This window comes from Denticeps clupeoides, unplaced genomic scaffold (assembly GCF_900700375.1).
Source record: "Denticeps clupeoides unplaced genomic scaffold, fDenClu1.1, whole genome shotgun sequence".
Classification (NCBI taxonomy): Eukaryota; Metazoa; Chordata; class Actinopteri; order Clupeiformes; family Denticipitidae; genus Denticeps; species Denticeps clupeoides.
Window position 1 is genome coordinate 89,871 of NW_021629982.1, and position 25,583 is coordinate 115,453.

Below are 25,583 nucleotides of genomic sequence, written 5' to 3' on the forward strand. Positions count from 1 at the left end.
AGGGGACTAAGCATGTATCCCTGTGGTGACCCTGTGCTCAGTCTGATGATGGAGGAGGTGTGGTTACCCATCCTAAATGCCTGGGGCCTGTCTGTAAGGAAGACCCAGTTGCAGAGAGTGAAAAAGTGAAGTGATTGCCATTGTGATACACTGTAGCACAGCACACGGTGCACACAGGGGGACGTGTGGGGACGGTTCTTTGCTCAGAGTGGCACCTTGATTACAGGGTCGCTTCCTTACCCGCTAGGCCACCACTGCCCCCTTGGTGTGGTGGTGTTCAGGGCAAGCCCCCTCAGTTTCACAACCAGCTGAAGTGGTTGAGGGCTGAAGGTTATGAAGAACATCCTGAAATTGGGGCAGTGGTGGCCTAGCGGTTAAGGAAGTGGCCCAGTAATCAGAAGGTTGCCGATTTGAGCAAAAGTACCGTCCCCACACACTGCTCCCCGGGCGTCTCTCATGGCTGCCTACTGCTCACCAAGGGTGATGGGACACATTTCGTTGTGTGCACCGTGTGCTGTGATGCAGTGTCTTTCATGTCTAGATATGTTAAGGAAAGCTGGAGGGCAGAGGACATGGCATCCTCAGTTGACCTGTTGGGACAGTGTACAAATTGAACTAGTTTTTGTGCAGGTGACACGACTCTGCATTTGGTCATATTCATACCGCACAGTACTAGATAAGAGGAAAGGAGATGGAGCAGGAAAATCTGTAAGTTCAGCGTTGGTTTCTTCTCACAGATGGATCGTTCAGACATGGATCCATCTTCTCTGGCAGACGAGGCAAAAATGTAGGTGACAATTAAAGCATTTTGTCATATTTTGTCCAATGCTTGCTGTTGATGTTCTGCTGTCCTTCTCTCCAGTGGGAAGCACCCCTCCACTGTCCCGGGCTTGACACCTGTCCATGTCATTGGAATACGTCCCCTACATCCGTACAGAAGATGTGTACCTGACCCCACTGCCCCCACTGTCCTCCCCACTCACACCTCTGACGCAGGAGGATCTCGAGAAGCGGATCAAAAGTAGGTTTTATGTATTTAAATATAGATGATGATATTAAAGTAAAATAAAAGCATTTACCTTCTAAAAATACAATGATTACTATGGTTCTAATGTTCCATTTTCTTGGCTGAGTGTCTATTGGCGAATGTCTGATGTTGATTAAAAAGATAAAAAGGGAAACCAGTTCCATTCAGTGCAACACAGTAACTCCTGAATAAAGGGGTTTAAGAACAGAGAGTTTAGTAAGAAACCGACCAAGTCAGATTTACTGCAATAGGAGCTGGTGTTTGTGTAAATTCAGAAGAAAGATGCGTAGGTGAGGTCAGGGGGCGGGGCTTGCAGGGTTGGTAGGTGTGGTGTTTACCTGACCAACGTGAAGCTTTATCTGCTGCATTAAACTCGAGAGAAGGGTTACAAAATGCTCGCTGTATAGTGGTCACCGCGAAAGCCTTTTTTCGAATGATAAAACTGAGCTCAATGCACAGTCATGTTTAAAATTGGCTCTTTATGGAAAATAAATCCCGTTTTAGTTTAAAAAGTTGCAGATTCCCACGACACGCAGACTGGGGACAGAGCTGCGCAGATTACGTGTGAACTATAACCCCCGGGGGTATAAGATATGTAATACAGTACAGTAGCAAATTACATTGCTTCTCTCTTTCACAATGGTTGCCAGAATTCAAATATTACTTAACACTATAACAGTAAAGATTTGTGTTATCAGGTGGAGGGACCAGCAGACTGGAGTCTCCAGTGCTACAGAGCCACCGTCTCCCCAATCCAAAGCTACTAAAGAACCAAGAGAGACATCAGGCAGTTCTGAAAGGACTGGCAGAGCTAAGACAGGTACGACCGCTCTGCATTTCATCCTGCATCATCCATCCTCCCGTATGTCGAATTTTAACAGGACTGTACAACATCAGGATAAAGTAGAATTCTGCACACTATGATCCCTGGTCCTACACTTTTATTACTGTTTCCTCAGGGTCTGCTGCAGAAAAAGAATGAGTTAGGCGCCAACCAAGCCTTCTTGCAGCTTTAAGGAAGCTCCTCACCCAGACTTTGGATCTGAATCTGACCATGAACCTGATGGCTGTGTCTATTTTATCCGGACTGAATGTGTTGAAAATTTGAAATAAAAAGAAAGTCCTTTAACTTTTGGCCACCCAATTGTCCATATATTTGTTATGCAAAACCCTGGTAGACTGGGCTAGGACATACGAAGGACGAGGACATTCTGCTTGTTATTACAAAAACAGATGACACGGATTCTTCAAATTGAACCATTTTCATTAGAAAAGCACACGGTCAGTCTGACAACTATTCATACCAAAAGAAAGTGCACGTTCCATGCAACATACAGTGCAGGAATACAGTGGCTATACATTTTTAAACATAGAATGTTAAAATGATATGAGGAGTTAAAACAAAGAACTCAAATGTAAAAACTTAACAAAAGCAGAATTAAAGTAAACAACCAGCCTGGGGTTCACCAGCCACCAAAGGCTCCTCTGAAATGTCTGAAACCATTTCCCTGTGAGGAAAAACCAGTCCTCCAGGTGAAGCCATGCATGAACCGTGCTCTCTGGACACCCCACATGTTGGCCACATCACCCCCCTGAGGAAAATGGTCCCAGGCCGCAGGCACATTGCTGTTTGGCAGAAATCCATGGAGTCCACTATGCGTCACAACCCCACCCATCAGATTTTGGAGGCCCATGGCCGATGTTGTGTTGCTAACGTTAGGTCCAAGGGCTTGAGTGGCAAAGTCCATGGGGCCTTGAACCGCTGGTAACAAGCCATGGCTCTGCAGTGCATTCCCACCCCGCATTGTAAAGCTTAAAGGTGTAGTTGCCCACGGATACCCAAAATGGGCCTCCACGGTGGAGAAGTTCTGAGCATGGGTCTCAAGGCAAGCAGAAGTGGGAGTCTCCTCACTTTCCATCTCAGATGTTGTAGACACTGACTCTTTATGTCCAGTGCCAGTAGCTGTGGAATTTTCAGGGGTCGTGGTGGTATCCCCCCTCTTTTCTGGGACTGTATAACTGATTTGCGGTGTGTCATCGCTCTTTCCTTCACTCTTCACACTGTCCATCCTGAGGGGAAAATGGGCAACTGGACTTTGCTGAGTGCTGGTGACAGTTTGGCCCTGTAAAGGACAGGAGGTGTCAGAAAAGTCACTCAGTCCACCTGCTTGGGTCTCCCTATTGGTGGTGGCCAACTGGCCATTGACTGAGGTAGTGATGTCCTCCTGGCCAGTCTGGAAAGTGGAGTTTTCCCGGTTTTCCTGAGAGGGCTGGGCTTTGACTTGGGGAAGGCTGGAGGACACCCGCAACCCAGAATCAAGGAAACTCTGTTTGGTATCAACATTGAAAGCACTTGGAGTGTCTCCATCATCATCAGCCTCAGTGGGTGGATGCATCCTGCTAGTGCGGGTGGCTTTGAACTGGAAAATGGTGGACTTAAGAGCTTCAAAGTCCAGTTCCTGAAGGTCGGCATGAGCAGGCTGGCTGGAGTCTGATGGAAGAAAAACTTGATTCTGATCTGTGAATCTGGAGGAGCCCGGTCCCTTTGTTGACACGAAATCTTCTGAGCCCAAAGGTGTGTGCTCAGGGTGATCCTTTAAATCTGTGAACACCACACAACACAACTTAATACACACTATTCACACGCACACCAAGCTCAGCCATGGTCAATAAATGTAATCATACCCGACGTATGAGAGACCTGATTGTCCAAAAGCGGCGAGTTTTTTTCAACGTCGTGAAAACCAGTGAGGCTGGTGAAACTCTGGAGGACGTCGTTGATGCTGGCAACTACAATTCCACTTCTGGGATGTTGAGGGAACAGATCTAAACATCGCTCTGTAGAGACAAAGCACCTCACATCACGACACTGTTACAGTAGCGTTACAGATTTCCTGTCACTAGTGGAAATATTGATGTAGTCAAATCCACATTTGTTGATCCACAATATCCCTATTCTGAGGAAGGTCAACTTCTCTCTGCTATTCTATGGTCATTTTTAATAATCAATTCATCTCTTAACAGCCATTTCAATGTCTAGACAGTGTTTTTGATGAACCACTGTCAGAAAGGAGGACTTCTTTGAGCGGTAGGATAAGATAATGACAGGATTGCACATTAGTCTGATCAGAACCTTAGGAGGTGAGGTGATGACTTGTGAGAACAGAAGAGTAACAAGAGTATACGGAAGTTAATACCACGGCAGAGAGAGCGTGACTTCACCTGTGAGGAAGATGAGGTGCCGGTGTTGCGTGTGCTGTGCCTGCAGCTTCACCAGACACTCCAGGTCAGCAGTAGTGTGTGTGGGAGCATCACAGTCATGATAGGGCAGGAAGTCCACCATGTGCTTCTTCTGATGTTCAGTGAGCAGCTTCAGCAGGTTCAGAGCATCTCTCCTCACCCTGAAGTAAGGCAGGTGATGGTGGTCAGTGAACCAGCTGATAACTATGGGAATTATTGGATTTCTATGTTTAAGTACTGATGGAGTGACTACTCATCGCTGAAAACGTGCATATCAGAAGACCCAGAGCACCACAGAACGTATGCTTTTTATCTGGAACAACGCTGTCTAATACAGGGTTCCTGTCTGGAAAGAATAGGGCTGTGCTAATGTCACACATGATGCAATATCTACTGCAGCACCCGAGGGTGGTGGCAGCTTGCTGAATCAAGTAGAAAGACCTACAGGACCTTTAAGAGATGAGTGCTTTAGAGACTACACAACCAACAACTGACCAGGAAAGCAGATGTTCATGCATTTGGATGGGGGTTGCTCACCTGCTTTGTTCTCGGAGTTTTTTCAGAGTTTTGCAGTGTACTTTCCACCTCCACGAACTCTCAGGGCTGTTCACGTGATTCAGGAATTCCAGAAGTTTTTGCAGCCTCTCTGAACATAGAAGTTCAGATTATTGTTGGCCCAAATTCAACTGGACACAAAACCGTGTGAGCAACACACTGACATCAGTATAGCATACTGTAGTATTCAGAGTGGAGAGTAACACATTGAGAGAATTTAATTATACCGCAAAAAAGGTTGCTGAGCTGGCTAATTCTTTCACGTATCAGAGCAGCTGAGTGGACTGGGCGTAATGTGAAGTGATTGCTATTGTGATACCCAGCAGCTCAGCACACGGTGCACACAGTGAAATTTGTCCTCTGCATTTATCCCATCACCCCGAGTGAGCAGTGGGCACCATGACAGGCGCCCGGGGAGCAGTGTGTGGGGACGGTGCTTTGCTCAGTGGCACCTCAGTGTCACCTTGGCAGATCGGGATTCGAACCGGCAACCTTCTGATTACAGGGTCACTTCCTTAACCGCTAGGCCACCACTGCCCCATTTGGGAGGAGCTGAGAGGGTCTCTGTCTCTGATACATGAAACTCTAAAGTATTCACACCCAGGGCTTAATATTTAGTGGAATCACCTTGAGCTCCAATTGCAGCCTCAAGTCTGCTTGGATTTGCCTTTAAATGCTTGTCAAACCTGTTTCTCCCGTTCTTGCTACAGATCTTCTCAAGCTCCAATCAAGTTGTAGAAGCATCTCAAGGACGATAAGTGAAAATCAGATGCACTTGATCTCCATTTTGAATAATACAGCAAAGGGTAGGAATATATATATATGTACCTACTGTGGTTAAATGTATAAATTAATAAAAACAGATAAGGCTGTAATGTTACAAAAAAAAGAGAAAGTGAAGAAATGTTTAACTCTAAAACATCTGACCCAGGACCAACGGCTGATCAATATATACTTTACTCACCCTGTGTTATAAAGTCTGGATTGAGCACAAAATCGTCAGAGACGATGAAGCCTCCTGACACGAACAGCTCGTTGTATGTGTGGTTTTTGATGTCATCTAAGCTGTCCACTCCAGCAAAACTCACAGAGGGCATCTTCTTTAGCGTCACCAATCCAGGGATCTAACCAGCGGAACATAACCATTGCCGTAAACGACCAGAACTGACAAGCATTTAACAATGATTGGTACGTAATATGGTGGAAGGTGGACTCTGCATCGGCCTTCTTTTACTTGTGCCATAATACCTGAAATATGTCGCAAAATCCTGCATCTTAAGAGTAATTACATGTTTATTAAAATGATGTTATGTATTATTTGTATTATGCAACAAATGTAACTTTCTAAGAATCTCATAGCTGTATTTCTAGCTGCCCAGTCCCAGTATGAATGCAGCTTGACATTCTTTTCATTAAGCAGCTAAAGGTGTTTGGTTTGGGGACCTGTTTTTTTCAGATATTCTTTAATGTGAACCAGTGTGAAGCCGCTGGGAGGAGCAGCAGCGCCTGGATTACTCGCTCTAGGTCAGGGGTCAGACATGGTCTCCAGTGTGGAGGATGTCTGGAGTATCTGGAAATGGAGATTGTGACAATCCACATGTCACAATCCAATGTCACAATCCACAAAGTGACAGGACCGCGCAGATATGTGGCTTAGGTTTTCCCATCTTACTCTATATTCAGGAGAGGCCACATGGAGAAGAGCCAGCTGAGGTGGCACAGGGCTGCCACAAGGACGGCCACCAAAAAGACAGTCATTACATCTGTTCTGGACACGTCCCGCTGGACAGACACCGCATTGAAGGACAAGCGGCTAGGCACTGACGGTCTGACAGTCAATGTTCTTTTCGACATAACAGGAGGCTTAAATGCATTTTTCTACGCACACAATTTATCTAACCAATAATTGATAAAATACAAGAGAAGTGTATGTATACCGTGTGAACACGATCAGCAATGTCTTCATTTCGAGTGATAATCAGAAGTTTGTCTGAATGCATTCTGTTCTTCTTCAGATAGTCCCAGGGGTTGCACTCGGAATTTCCCAGTCTCCGTAGATAGTCCTGTTACAGTGGACATGGTGTTGGTTACATATATACTGATTTCCATACATTCTAGATATATACTTATTACTGGGTCAGTTGTTCAGGTACGTACATAAAATATATTCAAATATCCACCATATTTCTCACATTTAAAAAGCCACTCACTTTGAGCTCAGCACTGATGACGTTTTCCTCTGAATGGACGTAGAAGTGGATTGCGTTATCCTGCACTCCCTTGATTATCGCAGAAAGACTGGTGATTATCTCAGGATTGAGCTGGTTGATGACACTTGTCAGTGACAAACTTAACGGCTCACAGTCCACCAGTCCAGAAGAGTCTCTGGAGAGCTGCTCTGTCCTCTTCGATCCGTCGGTCTGAGGACTGGCACGTCCTACAGCAGAATCAGCATACGCCCTACCATTCAAACGCTCTAGACTCTCTGGCCTGGCTGCTGGGGACAGCTCCTGGGCTGGCTGGGGACGCTTGAGCTCAAGCGCACCTTTCTGGTTCCGAGATGAGGGACGGGAAGCTTGAGAAGATGGGCACTGGGAATGGGAGCGAGACGGAAGACGGTCCGTGTTGTGAAGAGGAGAACGAGGACTAGGAATCTGTGAATCTGCAGTAGAGCAGGAAGACCGAACGTGGGAGTCAATATAGGACGTCAAATCGCTGCGCAGAGTTCGGACATAGTTGTAAAGGGGTACTGGGGTGTAGAAATGAGAGACATACTCGGAAAAGGGCCTCATGGGAGTTTGCACAGGCGGCCTGGAGTCATGTGGGGAGGATAAAGCGTTGTAGTAAACCCGCTCTGCTCTTAGAAGCTCCCTCATTCCAGCAGAGAAATCACTTAGCTGCTCATCAACAATCGTGTCAAAGGACCCCAGCAGGCTGGAGCAATGCTCCTTCCAGTGGGACGACTTCAGCTCATCAGTCAGATTCCTTGGAGCATCCTGCTCTGAATCTACCTCCTGCTCTGGCTGCGACTCTTCCTCCGTTTCTAAGGCAACGGGCTGATCCCTCAAAGTTGATTCATCACGGCAGCTTGCAGCGGTTTTAGAATCAGAGATGATCGCAGGCTGCAGGTGCTGAGGTGTTTCAGTCAAGGTGCCAGTAGTTGGTCCAGAGCGTGGGTCTTGTGGAAGCATATCCTGGTGTCTTGGGCAGTAGCCATCATTCTTTAAACCTAAACGTAGAGGATTTTATTATATAGATACTACTATTACTAATATATTACAACCATTTTCATAAGGGTTGCAAAATGTTTAGTATAAAAAGATAATCATGAAAACTTTAATTTTCATGCATCCACACACCCACCCATATAGACTGAATGAGTGAAAACAGCAGCAGTATTACCAGTGATTGGTATTAGAACCCAAGGGATGGATTTCTCCTCCAGGATATTGGCCCCACGTTGATGGCCACTGTCTGAGCAGGGGCTGAACGCTTCCAGACTGCTCATGCTGCCTGCGGTCTCCTCCTGCACACGGAGTTCAGACAGTAACTTTACACTGTACACAGCATGCAGAAACCCCATCGGATCCACTTTTTCATTCTCTGGTATATTCCTGGTTCTAACCCAGCCTCTGGGGATGTACGTGACGGTAAAGACATGGTCTGCAGCCTGCATTTTACACACTGGCAACCTGTTGATCCTGAGATCCCTGCTTCTCAGCAACTACACGGTCTATTAGTAGAATTTCAGGATCAAAATAAAGGGTGTTGGAATCAGCACGTTACTGGTGTTGTTAAAGGTGTTGAAATGAATCGTATAATTGATGTATCATGGTGCAGACGTGGACGATATCGCATCAGTGCAGTGCAGAACATAATCGATTAGATCACAATGACGTTGCTTGGTGATTTTATGGGAGTACAGCGAGAGTACAGCGAGAGTACAGCGAGAGTACAGCGAGAGTACAGCGAGAGTACAGCGAGAGTACAGCGAGAGTACAGCGCCACCGCGGTCAAAGTTGAAATGTGTTGAATTTTGAAAACTTCAAAACACATGAAGCGGGACTGGTGAAAAGTCGCTCTGGATAAGGGCGTCTGATAAATACTATAACTGATCTCAACAATTTCCAAATATCCAGAAATCTACAACACGACATTATAGTCTGACCGGGAGCTAAGAAAACCACGCATATTTTACCGCGTTCCATCTGAAAGTGGCTTAAGAAAACGGTCTGCGCTCACCGCACTCCACGGACGTCTGAACCAGGCATTCTTCTATGGAGATATATTTGTGTCAAAATAATTGTACGTACATCGTGAGATAATTTATTACATACAGGTACTTGTGACACAAATATATCTCCATATTTTTCTGCCGTTTGTGGCTTCAGGTTGTGAGGGGTTTGGGTCGGCGTGTGGTGGAGGAAACTGGTGAAGCGTGCAGAGAAAGGAGGCTCGTCTCACGTTTCCATCACGCTCTCTGCATCAGGACCGGGGCGGGCGACTAACTCCGCCCACAGCATAGTGACGTACTACCAGTTACAGTACTACAACTGTAACAAGGTTCACACCTCTATATATTTTACACAATTAAGTGAAAGTGAAGAGATTGTGATACACTGGAGCACATCACACAATGCACACAGTGAAATGTGTCCTCTGCATTTAACCCCTCACCCTCTATCCTGACATGAAAATGGCTTATATGTTTTCACCATGGAGCCAACGCCTAATGCAGTGTTGGAAAAGCTCATTTTTAAGGTTTTACTTGTAATTCAGACATTTTAACCACAAAACTGCAACAGTTTCCCAGTAATGGGTCCTTATCTGTAGTGAACCATGCTTGTTCAGTGGTGGCCTAGCGGTTAAGGAAGCGGCCCCGTAATCAGAAGGTTGCCGGTTTGAATCCCGGTCCACCAAGATGCCACTGAGCAAAGCAGCCACATCCCCCAACCCAGTGGGCGCCTGTCATGGCTGCCCTCTGGGTTAAAGCAGAGGACACAATTCATTGTGTCACCGTGTGCTGTGCATCACAAAGACAATCACTTCACTTTCACCTTACATGATTGTTAGTCACCTAAGCCCTGTTTATATGAAAAGTACCTCAAACTTGTCAGTCTTCTCCTTGTTGTCCGAATTCCGAAGGTCTAGGTCACAGTTGGTGGGAAGGCCAAGCTTCACTATGCTGTCAAATAAAATCTTTTCTGCACAGCCATTGCCGTCTCTGCCTGCCGATGTCTCTGCCAGGTTGGGCTCGGTCTCGGCTGGGTTGGATCGGTTAAATGTCTCTAGCATCTGCAACAGCTTCAGAGCTTCTTGGGATCCATCCCTCCTCAAGTCGGTGTCAGGCAAGCCCATAGAGTTCAGCATCTCGGTCAACGAGGGCGAAGTCTGGTTTCCATCTGGAGAGAAAGTAAGATTTTCATTGGCAGGCAGGCAGAAAGACGAAATGTACCACTTGTACAGGGCAGATAATTCCCATCCTTCTCACTCGCTACACTGCCATTTTGCCCCGGTGAAATATGTAAATTGATCTACTGTACATTTCAAATGGGTTTCTCCTTGTCTCGTGCTACATCTGGAGGTTTTGCATGAACCTGCGCAGATAAACTGGCCAGAAATTGTACAGAACACCGCACTCCATGAACACATTGAACGTGCACTGATTCTCGGTATACAGCGGAAAACAAAAAGAAAAATGAAATATGAGATGTCACCTTCCATCGATGTAGGGTTGTTGACAGGCTCCACCCTGGCACACTTGCTTGCAACAGCCCCCTCTTCATCATCCAGCTTCCTCTTCACCCCATGGGCCTCAGTGGGTTCAAGATCCTGCTCCCCTTTCCTCTTACTCATCTGTATGAGTGTCAGCAGGTCTTTCACCATGGCAGGGTTCTGTTCTCCCTGCTTGCCCCCTGATTGGTCTGAGGTGGAGACGGGAATGTCCTGCATCATGTTGCTGGCCTTGACGATGGGGATGAGATACAGGTTGGGATTGTAGATGTAGGAGCGCATGATGCCCTCCCAGTTGAAGCAGACCCTCTGTCGTGTTGCAGAGTGCTCCCGGTCACTGGTATCATAGTCAAGTCGGACCCGTGGCCACTGCTGGCCCTCGTGGTTCCCCTTCAGGTACTCTCTTGCCTGGGACTGGACACCTTCACTCAGATCAGATGTGGGATTGCAGTGCGCCTTGTTGAGGGCATAGTGCAGTGCGGGCACAAACGCATTAACCCAGGGCAGGAGGGGCATGTGGTTTGCAGGCAGCTCGGGGACGCCGGAGGGTTTTGGTACTTCACCACACACACACACAAAAAAAGGACAAATGAAAGACATGGATTAATGATTGTTCATTTTATTACTTAAATTAGATCATTACAATACAATATCTACGAGGTCATACCAACAAGGTCATGTGCTAAATGAAAAATAATATTAATTAATATTAATTAATGCAGTGCAGCCACAAGATGTAAAACTTTTGACTGGTCAGAACTGACTTTTCTGAGTTTTTTTAAAAGTTCCATTTGGATTGTATTGTTCTGTAACACTAGTCAGCATTAACATGTCACATACCCCTTATAAGTAAGAATGAGCCTTTAAAAGGTCCCCTGACATGAATTTTTTACTTTGTGAGATTTTTATTAATACTTTGCTCTGATAACTGCTTTGCACACTCTTGGCATTCTCTTGATGACCTGAAATGGTTTTCCAACAGTTTTGAAGGAGTTCCCAGAGGTGTTTAGCATTTGTTGGCCCATTGCCTTCACTCTGCGGTCCAGCTCAACCCAAACCATCTCGATTGGGTTCAGGTCCGGTGACTGTTGAGGCCAGGTCATCGCCTGCAGCACTCCATCACTCTCCTTCTTAGTCAAATAGCCCTTACACAGTCTGGATTGTTCAACTAAACGCAAACCGGATGGGATGGCATGTCGCTGCAGGATGCTGTGGTAGCCATGCTGGTTCAGTGTGCCTTCAATTTAGAATAAATTTCCAACAGCAAAACACCCCCACAACATCACACCTCTTGCTCAATGCTTCACAGTGAGAACCAGGCATGTGGAATCCATCCACCTATTCTGCGTCTCACAAAGACACGGCGGTTGGAACCAAAGATCTCAAATTTGAACTAATCAGACTTCCACTGGTCTAATGTCCATTCCTTGTGTTTCTTGGCCCAAACAAATCTTATCTGCTTGTTGCCTCTCCTTAGCAGTGGCTTCCTGGCAGCTATTTGAAGGCCTGATTCTCGAAGTCTCCTCTTAACAGTTGTTCTAGAGATGGGTCTGCTGCTAGAACTCTGTGTGTAATTGATCTGGTCTCTGATCTGAGCTGCTGATAACTTGCAATTTCTGAGGCTGGTGACTCGTATAAACTTGTCTTCCTTTCCTGGGTCGGTCCTTATGTGTGCCAGTTTCGTTGTAGCGCTTGATGGTTTTTGTGACAGAAATCAGAGCAAAGAGTGGCTATTTTGAAGAAACTATAAAGTACATAACTCCACATGTGTTCATTCATAGTTTTGATGCCTTCAGTGAGAATCTACCAACGTAAATGGTCATGAAAATAAGGAAAACACATGAATGAGAAGGTGTGTCCAAACTTTTGGCCTGTACTGTATGTAAAACAGACATGAAAAAATAAGCAGGGGGTGTCAGAAAATTGAAATAAACATAAGTTTGTTATGCATGACTAACACCAGAGAAAGTCTATCTTTCAAGACATCCATGTTGGGTGAGGTGAAGGCCACACAACAGGAAACCAGGTAATCTTTTGAATAGACTGGTCTGACTGCTAGAATTCTTTGCAGACGTACTGACTCGTCTGCTTGCTGCAAGCGTATTTATTCAGATCCAGCGGCTCTGTGCATCCTTTTTGCTAAAATCTTTTCATAGTCATAAAAATGCAGACAAATATTTTTAAAAGGCATCTAAAATACAATCTCAGGCCGATACTTACTGTTCTTAGTCACATCCCTCGAGGTTTTAAACACAAAAAGCGCGTGCAGTTTTGTGTTTTTCCACCCTTCCTGCTTCTCTGAAACACATGAAGTTTGAAACCCATGTTTAAATTCTGTCGGTGCATGTTTCAAGTTATGATTACAGAAAACACTGGCAAATACCATTGAGGTTGAGCATCTGTCCAGAAGACAGCAGAATGAGGAAACCTTGGTCAGTCAATGTGTTGACCAAAACCTGGGAATTAAAAAAATGATTCTGAAGTTAAATCTGATGCAGCCTGGACTCATAATAGGTTCCATCTTCAGTTATAGGGGTGGGAATCACTATACAAAATAAGGCCCATGGCCCACGATAACTTTATCACTACAATCCAATGATTCTGTCATAATAGATACATGTCTAGAATCAGTCATACAGCGATACATCGCAAAAACAAAAAGCCTGGGAAGTTCAAATTCAGGAATTCTTATTTTTGTCAGACACATAAACTGAGAGGAAACTATAAGTGTATATTTGTGATTAATAAGTGTGTAGTCTTTGCAGCACTTGGTAACTATAAAGTGGCAGAGTGCAAGAAAACCATGCTGATCTGCAGCAGAACATGGTTTTCTGTGAATTGACGAATAACAAAATAACTATGTAAATAATTGGTGTAAAAGCGCATCATGCTGTATATAAACCTGAAGTACCATTTCTGTTTATTTCCGGAGTGGCCGACTAGTCCAGCATTAAATTTATTGTAAAACGTCACTGGTTAACCCCACCACTGTGCACCACATTCATGAACCCAGCACATAATTTCAGTCAACAAGCTGAAAAGTAGGTATTTTAATTATGCTATTTCTGTTTTATATATCCTGCCAACAAGCAGCACGGGGAGCAGTGTGTGGGGACGGTGCTTTGCTCAGTGGCACCTCAGTGGCACCTTGGCGGATCGGGATTCGAACCGGCAACCTTCTGATTATGAGGCTGCTTCCTTAACCGCTAGGCCACCACTGCCCCTAAGGCTACCACTGCCCCACTAACCATAACCCAGAGTGAATTACCTACCAGTCCTTTTTGCTCAAGCTTGTAAAGCAGCACATCCAAGCCCGAGTTGCTTTTATCCACCATCTCAAACAGGCAGCAGTGGGCGTCTTTCTTAAACACTATAGGTGAAGGGATTAAAAAGACTGTCACAGTTGGAGAGTAGTCTGACAATAACGAGAAATTTGACAATATAACAAAATATCATTTAATCATTTAAACATGTTTAAATGATAAACATAACAGGTTACCTGAAAACATTCCGTAAATATATTCCATGCATGTGTGTGTGTGTACGCCTGAGCTAACTGCATACTGAGATTTCAGGTGCTGATGCTTGAGATGGTGAAATAAGTTAGTGGTATTTCCCCCTCGCACGTTTACAGGCTTCTTGCATTCCTTGCGTATTACCGTGGTCCGTCCTGAATATTCTTGTGCATCCAAAATAATTCCCCTCAACAGAATTAGCTGTTTTTAGTGAATTAATACTTTGCTTCTGGCCATCACAACTTTAATAACATCATGCCACACGTGCACATACAGGGAGTGCAGAATTATTAGGCATGTTGTATTTTTGAGGAATAATTTTATTATTGAACAACCTCAATGAACCCAAAAAACTCATTAATATCAAAGCTGAATGTTTTTGGAAGTAGTTTTTATTTTTAGCTATTTTAGGGGGAAATCTGTGTGTGCAGGTGACTATTACTGTGCATAATTATTAGGCAACTTAACAAAAAACAAATATATACCCATTTCAATTATTTATTTTTACCAGTGAAACCAATATAACATCTCCACATTCACAAATATACATTTCTGACATTCATAAACAAAACAAAAAGAAATCAGCGACCAATATAGCCACCTTTCTTTACAAGGACACTCAAAAGCCTGCCATCCATGGATTCTGTCAGTGTTTTGATCTGTTCACCATCAACATTGTGTGCAGCAGCAACCACAGCCTCCCAGACACTGTTCAGAGAGGTGTACTGTTTTCCCTCCTTGTAAATCTCACATTTGTTGATGGACCACAGGTTCTCAATGGGGTTCAGATCAGGTGAACAAGGAGGCCATGTCATTAGTTTTTCTTCTTTTATACCCTTTCTTGCCAGCCACGCTGTGGAGTACTTGGACGCGTGTGATGGAGCATTGTCCTGCATGAAAATCATGTTTTTCTTGAAGGATGCAGACTTCTTCCTGTACCAGAAACTGGCAGTAGGACTGGGAGTTGAGCTTGACTCCATCCTCAACCCTAAAAGGCCCCACAAGCTCATCTTTGATGATACCAGCCCAAACCAGTACTCCACCTCCACCTTGCAGGCATCTGAGTCGGACTGGAGCTCTCTGCCCTTTACCAATTCAGCCACGGGCCCATCCATCTGGCCCATCAAGACTCAGTCTCATTTCATCAGTCCACAAAACCTTAGAAAAATCAGTCTTGAGATATTGGCCCAGTCTTGACGTTTCAGCTTGTGTGTCTTGTTCAGTGGTGGTCGTCTTTCAGCCTTTCTTACCTTGGCCATGTCTCTGAGTATTGCACACCTTGTGCTTTTGGGCACTCCAGTGATGTTGCAGCTCTGAAATATGGCCAAACTGGTGGCAAGTGGCATCTTGGCAGCTGCACGCTTGACTTTTCTCAGTTCATGGGCAGTTATTTTGCGCCTTGGTTTTTTCCAAACACTTCTTGCGACCCTGTTGACTATTTCGAATGAAACGCTTGATTGTTCAATGATCACGCTTCAGAAGCTTTGCAATTTTAAGAGTGCTGCATCCCTCTGACTTTTCTGAGCCTGTCAAGTCCTTCTTTTGACCCATTTTGCCAAAGGAAAGGAAGTTGCCTAATAATTATGCACACCTGATATAGGGTGTTGATGTCATTAGACCACACCCCTTCTCATTACAGAGATGCACATCACCTAATATGCTTAATTGGTAGGAGGCTTTCGAGCCTATACAGCTTGGAGTAAGACAACATGCATGAAGAGGATGATGTGGACAAAATACTCATTTGCCTAATAATTCTGCACTCCCTGTAGTGGCCACCGCATAATGACATCTAGACAGAATTAATTTAACATATTGTGAATTTTTCTTGCCTCTAGAATTGCCTCTAGATCCAGCCTTAAAATAAAAAAAAACTTCATATTTATGTAATAGAGGATTTTGAAACGACATTTTCCCACAAAATTGATTTTAAATGCACTATAATTACACAGTCAATATAACACACAGATGTGTGTGTGTTATATTGACTGTGTAATTATAGTGCATTTAAAATCAATTTTGTGGGAAAATGTCGTTTCAAAACGACATTAAATACATGCAAATTTCTCAAGACCACAAATCTCACCTTCCTGGCTTCCACTGTATACATCGCAGGAAAAGAGGGTGAAGGGGACCCTCAGCTTGATCAGGTCCAGACTCATAACGGTCCCAATCTCGATCTTGTCCGGGCTGCCACAAACATCACCATAAATACACACGCTCTCACACACAGCCAACTGTATACTTCTGCTAATTTACACCTCTTTTTGGAACCACTTTCAAAAATGTATTTAGAAATATTTTAAAATGTTCAAATAATTCACACAGTTATATGCTGAACTCTGTGGAGCGCATCCAGTTCTATGAGCTCACAGCACACACACTCAACAGGAGTGGCAAAGCTGGATAATTGGGAAGGAATCCTAGACAAGATAACGGAGAAGGCTCCGGGTGGCACTGACAGCTGTAGCCTTGACAACTGTAGCTCGTCACTTCTTTTTGGAACAGAATCACCGTGGGAATGACAACAGGAAATAGACAGGTTAAATGTCCCCGATCATGAAAATGTCACTGTGAGATTATTTTGCATTAATACGAGTTCCCCGAGCCGGTGAACTCGTGGCTAGAAATAGCGCTTTGGTCACTCTGCTTCACCATTCAGCGGCCGGCAGGTCAGACAGTCGGATCTGGAATTTGTTTGTTACCACCCGTTTCTCATCCTTTTTCTGCCCAGAGAATTTCCCACCCCTTAAACATTATCTCCACCGACCGTCATGGCTTCCAAACATGGGAAGCATTGCAGTTGCTCTTTGATTGGATGTAAAAATGAGCACAAACGTAGATTTTGTTCGGTCACATAAGACTGAACCAGGGAGTTAAATTAGATTTTTTTCTGAAAAAATGCAGACACGACTTCCTGTCTGTGCCAAACATTTTGGTGAATGGTGTTGATGACATCATTTCTGTGAATGCACCCTCAACATCTATAGGCCGCTCTCCTCCTCATTAGCATTTAAAGCTACAGACACCGAAACGGTGCGTCCTGGTGGAAATCTCATTGTGGGACTGGATGAAAGAGTCTATAACTCTGCACCTCGGAAAGAGACTTCAGATACAGTACCCATTTTATCCATTTCCTGTGTGGGAAATTCATCCTAGCCAGAGAATCCCTACAAACATGGACACTGACAATAAAGGAGTTTTTCCTGAAGTAGGGAGTCACTGTCTGAGCCTTATTGCTACATTTGTCATTAATCAACTGACAGAACTATTAATTACTATTAGTTATTATAAAAGGCTGGTATTATTTGTTTGGCATTGATTGCCATGGCCACATCTCTCTCCTCGCAGTTGATCTCCGTCGCTTTTACAGCACAGTTTCTGGTGGTGCTGGACATCTGACAAGTTATTTCCAACATCTTGGCTGAATGTCTACTGATTATTTCTCTCCTTTCCATAAATGTAAAAAGTAGTAATGAGTCGACTGCTTTACGGAGTGGAAGAGGACCTCCAGATCAGACAGGTAACAGATTTAACTCCAACTCCAGCCCTACAGCTCACACCACAAACATGCTGCTTTCATTTAATCTGGGAATGGAGTAAAAGGCCTTCAAAACCACAGAGAAACCCCAGCCGGCCAAAAAGACTTACAGTTTGAAAGGCAGGATGGGGTGAGAGTGGGACCGGAAAGATACGTGGAAAGCAGTCTTCCCCTGATTCACGAGCTGCCCACTCCAAACTGTATAACTCTTCTTCACTGCAAATAACAATTCAGTCAGTCGGGACATTTCTTGTTCAGTCATGTGTGTTTTGGAGAAGTGAACTAAATTATGTGAATATCTTGAAATGAAGAATTAATGCTGTATATATTGATAATTCTTATACTGAAGAAAAGTTGATCATTAAAAGACCTCTCCCATCATACCTTTGGTTGAGGAGTAGCTGTTGGACCTAAAATGAAATAAAAAGCATGAGTAAATGGCAGAGAGAGAGGTGAACACCAGACTGGTGTCATGTGAGATTATCCTCACCTGAGGGGTGGCATAGGTTTGGGCACAGGGGCAGCTTCTTTGCCTTTGAACTGAAAGGACATGACTGCATATGGACACACTTGCCTTGGCCGTGGTCTGACGTCAACGTCAGAGTACTCATAGAAATAATGCTGTAAAACAGACAACATTCACGTGCATAAAAACAGGCATTCCAGGAATCATACGAGCAGAATTTTCTAGATTTTAGTACCTGTGTGTGTTCAAAAGCCCTGTAAGTCAGAGGGGACACCACCCGAGCTGCATTCTTAGAGACGTGGCTATCAAAATTAGGCGTTGGGTCCAGATTTTTGCCCATGTTTTCAGAGATGCTTTTCATTTTGCCCTGGCAGAAACAAGACATGTCTAATGAAGTAAAACCAAGCACATACTCAAACAACAATGCCTTATATTAAGAACGCATTAGGATTAGGCAGGGCAAATAAAGTGCCCTGCCCTATTATTGGAGTCTATTATAAAACAGGGTTAGACAAGAAAAAAGTACCATATTTCACAAAAAACTGTAAAATGTGAATATTAAAAAACACATGTATGCAAAAAAAATTCCTTTGTTTGCCATTTAAATAGAAAATGAATCAATTTTTAGGTGAAGAAAACGTCCTAATTGACAAATACAAATATAAGGAGAAAGAAATTATTAAAATATTTCAATATTAAAAGAAAAAAAATATATATACATATCTAAAATAAAATTAAAAAGTAAAATCCTGGAGTTAGCACATCTTCAGAACCACCCTCAGACAGCAGTTAGGGCTGAAGGCATAGAGGCACCTTTATTCATAATTAATGAAGACATTACAATTTCTTAATTTACAGCTCTTGTAGGCCATCAAGGAGCAGCTAAAATGATTGAGATTTTTTCCCACAATGTCTGATGGACAACACACCTTTGGCCAGTGAGGAGAGTTTGTTTCAGCTGCACTGACTGGTGATTAATAAGAGGTGCCGCCCCCTGCTGGGGATTGCTGGAAGCGAGTCCATGTCACCACCATTATGAAATGTAAATATTATTTTGGGGTGATGAAAGCAACATGATTTAAGACCCTCTGCATCCTCATTGATAACTGCCTGGTCCCTCACATGGTATGCCAGGGGAAAAAACAGTGGCTACAATGAAAAGAACCTTATCTAGACTCTCCAAAAGGCGCTGGAAACTTTGTCATGTCATTTAACAACATTTCAAATCAAAACCTGTCTGCTTCCAGCAACGTAATGATCAGAAACATGTCCAATTCCACCCTGCAATCCCCTGACCTGACCCCTGCTGAATCCATGTGGACTGGGCAGAAGAGGAGAGGACCAAGGATGATCATTTTGAGACATTCGGAGCAAAGCCAGGGTGCACAATATCTGGATGAGAGAATCTCTCATCCGTTTTGCATAGATTTGTTTTTAACTAAAAGTGATCGTGATATAATTTTTTACCAGGGGCAAAAAATAACAAAACCATTACACACTACAACTATAACAATAAAAATAAAAAACGGATCGCCACCCGGCGGTATGGAATATTTTTTTAACCTCATTGTATGTTTGTGGGCTTTTGCAACATGCGCAAAGTATGACCCTTCATACAGTTACAGCTACAATCAGGTCGAAGGCAAACCAAGACTTGGGAGCTGTGGAAAGTAAAAGATGGGGAGGTTCAGAATGCCCCGAATAGGCCCCACTGTCACGGCTGGGTGGACAATGATTAATTGTAGACTGTTCATGGCCTTTACCAACTCAAGATGCTGGCCAGGCCTTAACAACTAGGAACTGAATTTAGTATGACAGATGTGCGTTTACGTTAACTGAACTCATACACTTAAACTGAAGTATTACTATGGGTCTAACTCTGTGTATACAGTTTAATTAAATAATGTTAAATTCTGCAAAGAATACTGTTTTGAACTAAGATTTAGTATTGCTGCTCACTGTTTATATTTGAATAAAAGTTGACTGTTTACCAATTTCTACCTGAATAATAATAAAAATGTTAATAAAAAGGTTTTAGACATTTAAATAATGATTGTTCTATAAATCAGGTCTATAGTTACATCAAATTGTTTACAATTACAAATGTTACTGACTTACTTTTTCAATGTTGATTTGTATTAGAGTAGAACAATAATGTCACTGAAGTGAAATTAGACATTAGACAAGAGTGGTAGTAGCCTAGTGGGTAACACACTCGCCTATGAAGTACAAGACCTAGGTTCAAGCCCTCCTACAACCATTGTGTCCCTGAGTAAGACACTTCCCCTGTAACTATCGGTTGTAAGTCGCTCTGGATAAGGGCGTCTGGTAAATGATGTAAATGTAGACATTGTTTTGAAAAGTTACTAGTGGTTACAGGCGACCATATTGGAAGAGAACAATACAAACATTTTTCTGCTCATTGTAGCAAATCAAAGTGTCTACACAGGAGTACGAGAAAAACATCATGCCACCATTTTCTAAATTTTCAGCATGCACCGTGATGCATCAATATCGAGGCACTGATAATCAAAATAAAATCGTGAGACCAGTGAAGGTTCACACCTCTACTCATTACCTTGATCACTTTGAAGATAATTATTTGTCCAGTGTAACCCACATCAAAGGGGTTAATCTGCAGCAGGTCGGAGTATTTGCACAGATAAATACCTATAAAGAAAAAAAAAAAAATCATAGTGAGATTATTGCTGACTACAGTAGGATAAAGCTGAACATCATGTGGAAAACCAGGTGAAAATTACAAGTATTCACATCACAATGGAGGATTTCTGTAACCAGGTTGGAAAATAAAGGACAAAAATAATAAAAAAATAAATACAATTAAAAATGAAAAAAAAATCTAATCTAGAAAAATCTAGAATCTAAGCAAAAAATCTGAGAAACTCTCACAGTTCATTCTCCGATTGCGTGAAAGGGTATAACATGCCGAACCCTCACCCCCATTTACCCCATGGTTTTTAAGCCCCCAACTGGCTTCCTTAACCTAGCGGTTAACCTAGCGGTTAAGGAAGCGGCCCCGTAATTAGAAGGTGCCGGTTCGAATCCTGATCCGCCAAGGTGCCACTGAGCAAAGCACAGTCCCCACACACTGCTCCCCGGGTGCTTGTCATGACTGCCCACGCAGGGTGATGGGTTAAATGCAGAGGACAAATTCCACTGTGTGCACCGTGTGCTGTGTATCACATGTGACAATCACTTCACTTTCACAATATCCTAAAACCTTAAATAAAAAAATAAAAAAAAAAAACACACACAACCAGGGCTACCAATTAGGAAAAAAATGCACCTTTGGCGGCATTTCCCAGAATGTTCATCCAGCTGTGACCGACACACAGCCCCTTCTCACAGATGGACTGCAGCTAAAAGACAGAGATGCTTTACATCAGACGGCAGTTTAACATTAAACTTGATCTGCACAGAAGTATAAAGAACATCATTTGTTCTGTAAGGTTTATTAAAAGGTACTTTTTTATTTTATTTCATCACTTGACAAAGCATCAGACACACCTTACATTTCTCCACAATGATTCATACTGCTGCAGCTTATGAATCAATCACTAAATGCTAATTAGTGCTGGAAATTGAACATCAGATGACAAAATTCTATAACAATATTTACAGTGGTAACATATATATGTAAAATTGAAGGGATTCATAATGGCAAAATATAACCACTGTGTAAACAGGACCACAATACATGTTATGTTACCTTATAGCTTTCACAAAGCAGGAAACAGTAGGACTCGGTCATCTCTTTCTCCGTCCGGCCATCCAGCTTCAGCTCACGCCTCTTTTCAATAAACTGCGCGCGCACACACACACACACACACACACGCACACACATTAATGACACTTTGTGACAACTGCTGTAGAACAAAGATCCTAGATTTCAGTTCAATGTGGTTAAAAAAAAAAAAAAAAAAAAAAAAAGTTCATTTAACAATGCTGTTCACACTGTGGTCTTTACTGTTTTATAGTCCTGCACGATTAATCAAATCGCAATGAACGCAATTTACATGAACGCGATTACATGAACACAAAAAGCTAAATGTGACTCGTTCGGTTACATGACGTTCGATTCAGTTCAATGGAGACAGGTTCAATGGAGGGGCAGTTAAGCGGTTAAGGAAGCGCCCCCGTAATCAGAAGGTTGCTGGTTCGAATCCCGATCTGTCAAGGTGCCACTGAGGTGCCACTGAGCCAAGCACCGTCCCCACACACTGTCATGGTGCCCACTGCTCACCAAGGGTGATGGGTTAAATGCAGAGGACAAATTTCACTGTGTGCACCATGTGCTGTGCTGCTGTGTATCACATGTGACAATCACTTCACTTTTCTAGACCTCAGATTCGTGACTCGCATAGACATATGGGTACACGTACGTCAACATCGCCGCCATATTGCGATAGGCTCTGCTGTGGAATGAAGCATAAACACGTCTATGGAGAGAAGTGCATAAAAATGCCTCACTCAGCTGTACAAACCGCTATGCATCCCTGTGTTCAAGTCAGCCTCCAAACAATGTTTTGGTTAAACGTAAGAACTATAATACGGGATTTTATAATGGCCAAATATAATCAAAACAGTAGTTTAGCCTTACCAGGGTTTGTCGTTCAACAGTAATGTAAAGAGTTTTTTGTGATTTATTTAATTTTGTAGAATATTGTATTTTGAAAGCACTGGGCATTTCAAGTTGTTATAAGTAGTTTGTATGTTTCACTTTGAAATTAAACTTTTCACTATTAGTCATTTATATGCGACTTTTCATTGATATACAAGCAAGTGCCCTTTATCATATCGCAATCGCATATTGCAATATTGATCTCAATAATAGCTATATGTCTTTTTCCCCCAAATCGTGCAGCCCTACTGTTTTAGAATTAAAGTGGTTAAATTTCACATTTTTTCCATTACACACTTGCTAAAGTGACTACATTAAGTTACATTCATGTCTTAAACAAACTGCTGGCTGGTTGGATCATACTTGACTGATACATCTCTATAGAAGTGGCTTCCCGTGTGTGCACTGGTCCCCTGCTGGCGTCGAGGTATTCTGTGACAGGCCGTACAAGCTGTCCACATAGCATGGAGCCGTCGTTTAAACTGACAGACTGAGGAGGACATCTACCCCCCCACACCACAATACTATATTTAAATGGTCACTTTAAAGTGTATTGCATAATCGGGCTATGACTACAAACGCAATCATCTTCACTTTTGCACATTATCTAACAGTCAAAAGGCAACATTTTACATCACAAAAACATGTCATTTTAACAGGGGGGCATCCCCAGTATTTACCATTTGCAAGTTGTTTGATACTGCAAGCCAATAATCAGATTCATAATCGTGGGATAAACAACATATTCTGATATTTAGACATAATTCATGCTCTACCACTGCAGCTACCAGATTTCTGCATTGTATTCTAAACCAATCAGAGAGTGTGAACTCTGATTGGTCGTGCTCCAGATATTCTGGTGCGTATTGGTATTTAAAGCGGGCGTGCTGCAGTCAGACAGAGAGGTGAGGTGCAGCCATGGACTAGAGATTTAAACTCAGCCCCAACACGGCGGATGCAATACAAGTCATTTCTACATTTTATAACATCATATTTCACGCTAGCCTCCATTTCACCGCCTCCCATTTTAGTAAAATGAATATTATTAAAATAAAATTAACCACTGAAAAAGCATAATTCATCTATAAAACACAGGCAGCAATAATTGTTGTGGCCTGCAACATTATTTAATTTGATCTCAGTGAAGCACTTTCAGCTCCAACACATTTTCAGTATGTTACATTTCTTGAAGAGAAAAAAAAATGTAAAAATTAAAATAAAAAAGATGAAAAAAAAGATATATATTTGGTGCACCTACGAACAAGAGAACAAGCGTTACCCCCAGTACCTCTTTTTCCTGGAGTTCGCTGGTGATGACCTGGGGCTTGGTGTACACATAACTGCCCAATGAGGACGTGTCCATGTACCCAGAGGTTATGATATTCAAAATGTCCACACCCTCCCGAGAATCTGAAGATACAACCTGGAGCAAAGCTGAATGGAGGCAAAGAAAGAAAGAGAAGATCTCAGTATCACACCACCTCAGTACAGAAAGCCTCCATTACATCAGATCAGGAAACTGATACATCAGGTGGGAGGTTCTCACATCAAAATGCCACCACGTTCCAAAAGGGCACTTCCTGAAACATTTCTATGCGTGTGTGTGTGTGGCTGGGGGCGGTAACTGAGATACACACTCACTCACACACGCTGTTTCCAAACAGCGGAACACACTGCAGATAGGAAATGGCAGCCTTCCTCTCCGACGCTCAACAAAATTTCTTCCTCTTCGCTGTAATGCAACAGGTAGGGAGGATGACCCCTGACCCCCAGACTGAACCAGAATGGCCGAGCATCGTACACGTTCTATATTTCCAGCAGCAACCTCAGCATCACTCAACAGGTTACGCCCAGTCACAGCCTGACTTACCTGCATCCACGAACTGGGTGTGGTCGAACAAAGCAAACTCACCCCCATCAAAACAAAGGAGAAAAACGATATCTCACCCCCATCAAAATAAAGGAGAAAAACACGATAACTCACTCCCATCAAAATAAAGGAGTAAATCGATATAACCCCCCCCCCCCCCCCATTAAAACAAAAGAAGAAAAACGAAACAACTTACCCCCCCCATCAAAATAAAGGAGAAAAACTCCACCAAAACAGCGTCGTCTGCAACCCACACAAGCAAACAGCGTGTACCCCCCGCACCCCGAAACCCGGACACATGGCAGCGGCGGCGGCAGCGAGCACCTCTTTTCTCCTTGTTTTTCCGCGGGATGTGGAAATTCAGCCTCGGCGACTCCTCGACGCTCCTCGGCATCTCCGGACACCCCGCGGGATTACACGCCGGCCCCGCGCCATCTTGTACGGTCTCTGCGATGGCGTCCGCGGCCAGGACCCTGGCTCCAGTTCTGCCGTCTCGACACGCCATTTTCCGACCCTTGTACCGACCTCCCTGCCGCCCGCTCCGCTCCACTCAGCACTAGCGCGCCATGCTGATGAGGCGGGAGAGACCGTGTGGCGTCGATCTCGGTGTTGAATGTTGATCACTCCGCAGCGAGCGCCCCCTGCAGGCCACGGCGGAGAGTGCAGGAGCTGCCGAGGACTTTTTTTTTTTTTTTTTCAAAATTAACCTTTTGTTTAGTGTTACAAATTACAAGGCACATTTCACACATTAAGGGATGTCTTCAGAACATTATAAACTGAGCACAAATAGTACAAAATATTACAACCAATATCACCACAACAATAAATAAAAAAATAAAAATAAAAAAAAACAGCAAAACCATTCAATGAAGAAACATAGCTTAATATGAAAAACAAAAACACTGATAGTTGTTGCTTACAAGAGGACTTCCAGTTCTTATATTAAGTTGTCTATATACTGGTATAATAATTGGGCTTTAGTATTTTTACAGTG

The 25,583-nt window shown here is 43.4% G+C and overlaps 1 protein-coding gene and 1 long non-coding RNA gene across 4 annotated transcripts; one reads left to right on the plus strand and one right to left on the minus strand.

Annotated features, from left to right (window-relative positions):
* The first annotated feature begins 904 nt into the window (after positions 1 to 904).
* Positions 905 to 2,166, plus strand: LOC114779044 (uncharacterized). Its single transcript, XR_003746560.1, has 3 exons — positions 905 to 1,021; positions 1,726 to 1,847; positions 1,987 to 2,166. It is a non-coding gene; the product is annotated as an uncharacterized LOC114779044 (long non-coding RNA).
* Positions 2,167 to 2,273: 107 nt separating this feature from the next.
* tasora (transcription activation suppressor a) lies at positions 2,274 to 25,218 on the minus strand. Of its 3 annotated transcripts, none has more exons than XM_028967252.1 (23): positions 24,914 to 25,218; positions 24,008 to 24,153; positions 21,808 to 21,900; positions 21,385 to 21,457; positions 20,656 to 20,747; positions 18,313 to 18,444; positions 18,102 to 18,232; positions 17,996 to 18,021; positions 17,722 to 17,827; positions 16,157 to 16,260; positions 13,828 to 13,925; positions 12,939 to 13,011; positions 12,776 to 12,853; positions 10,540 to 11,112; positions 9,926 to 10,224; positions 8,225 to 8,348; positions 7,033 to 8,051; positions 6,760 to 6,885; positions 5,787 to 5,946; positions 4,805 to 4,913; positions 4,250 to 4,428; positions 3,713 to 3,865; positions 2,274 to 3,629 (listed from the first exon to the last, which is right to left on the minus strand). In XM_028967252.1, exons 1-23 carry the CDS (start codon positions 25,092 to 25,094, stop codon positions 2,491 to 2,493), a joined length of 5,214 nt encoding a protein of 1,737 aa, XP_028823085.1. In that variant the 5' UTR covers positions 25,095 to 25,218; the 3' UTR covers positions 2,274 to 2,490. The 3 variants fall into 3 exon arrangements, with proteins under 3 accessions (XP_028823085.1, XP_028823084.1, XP_028823086.1); XM_028967251.1 differs by having other exon boundaries at positions 23,999 to 24,153; XM_028967253.1 differs by having other exon boundaries at positions 3,487 to 3,629; positions 3,729 to 3,865; positions 23,999 to 24,153.
* Positions 25,219 to 25,583: the final 365 nt, after the last annotated feature.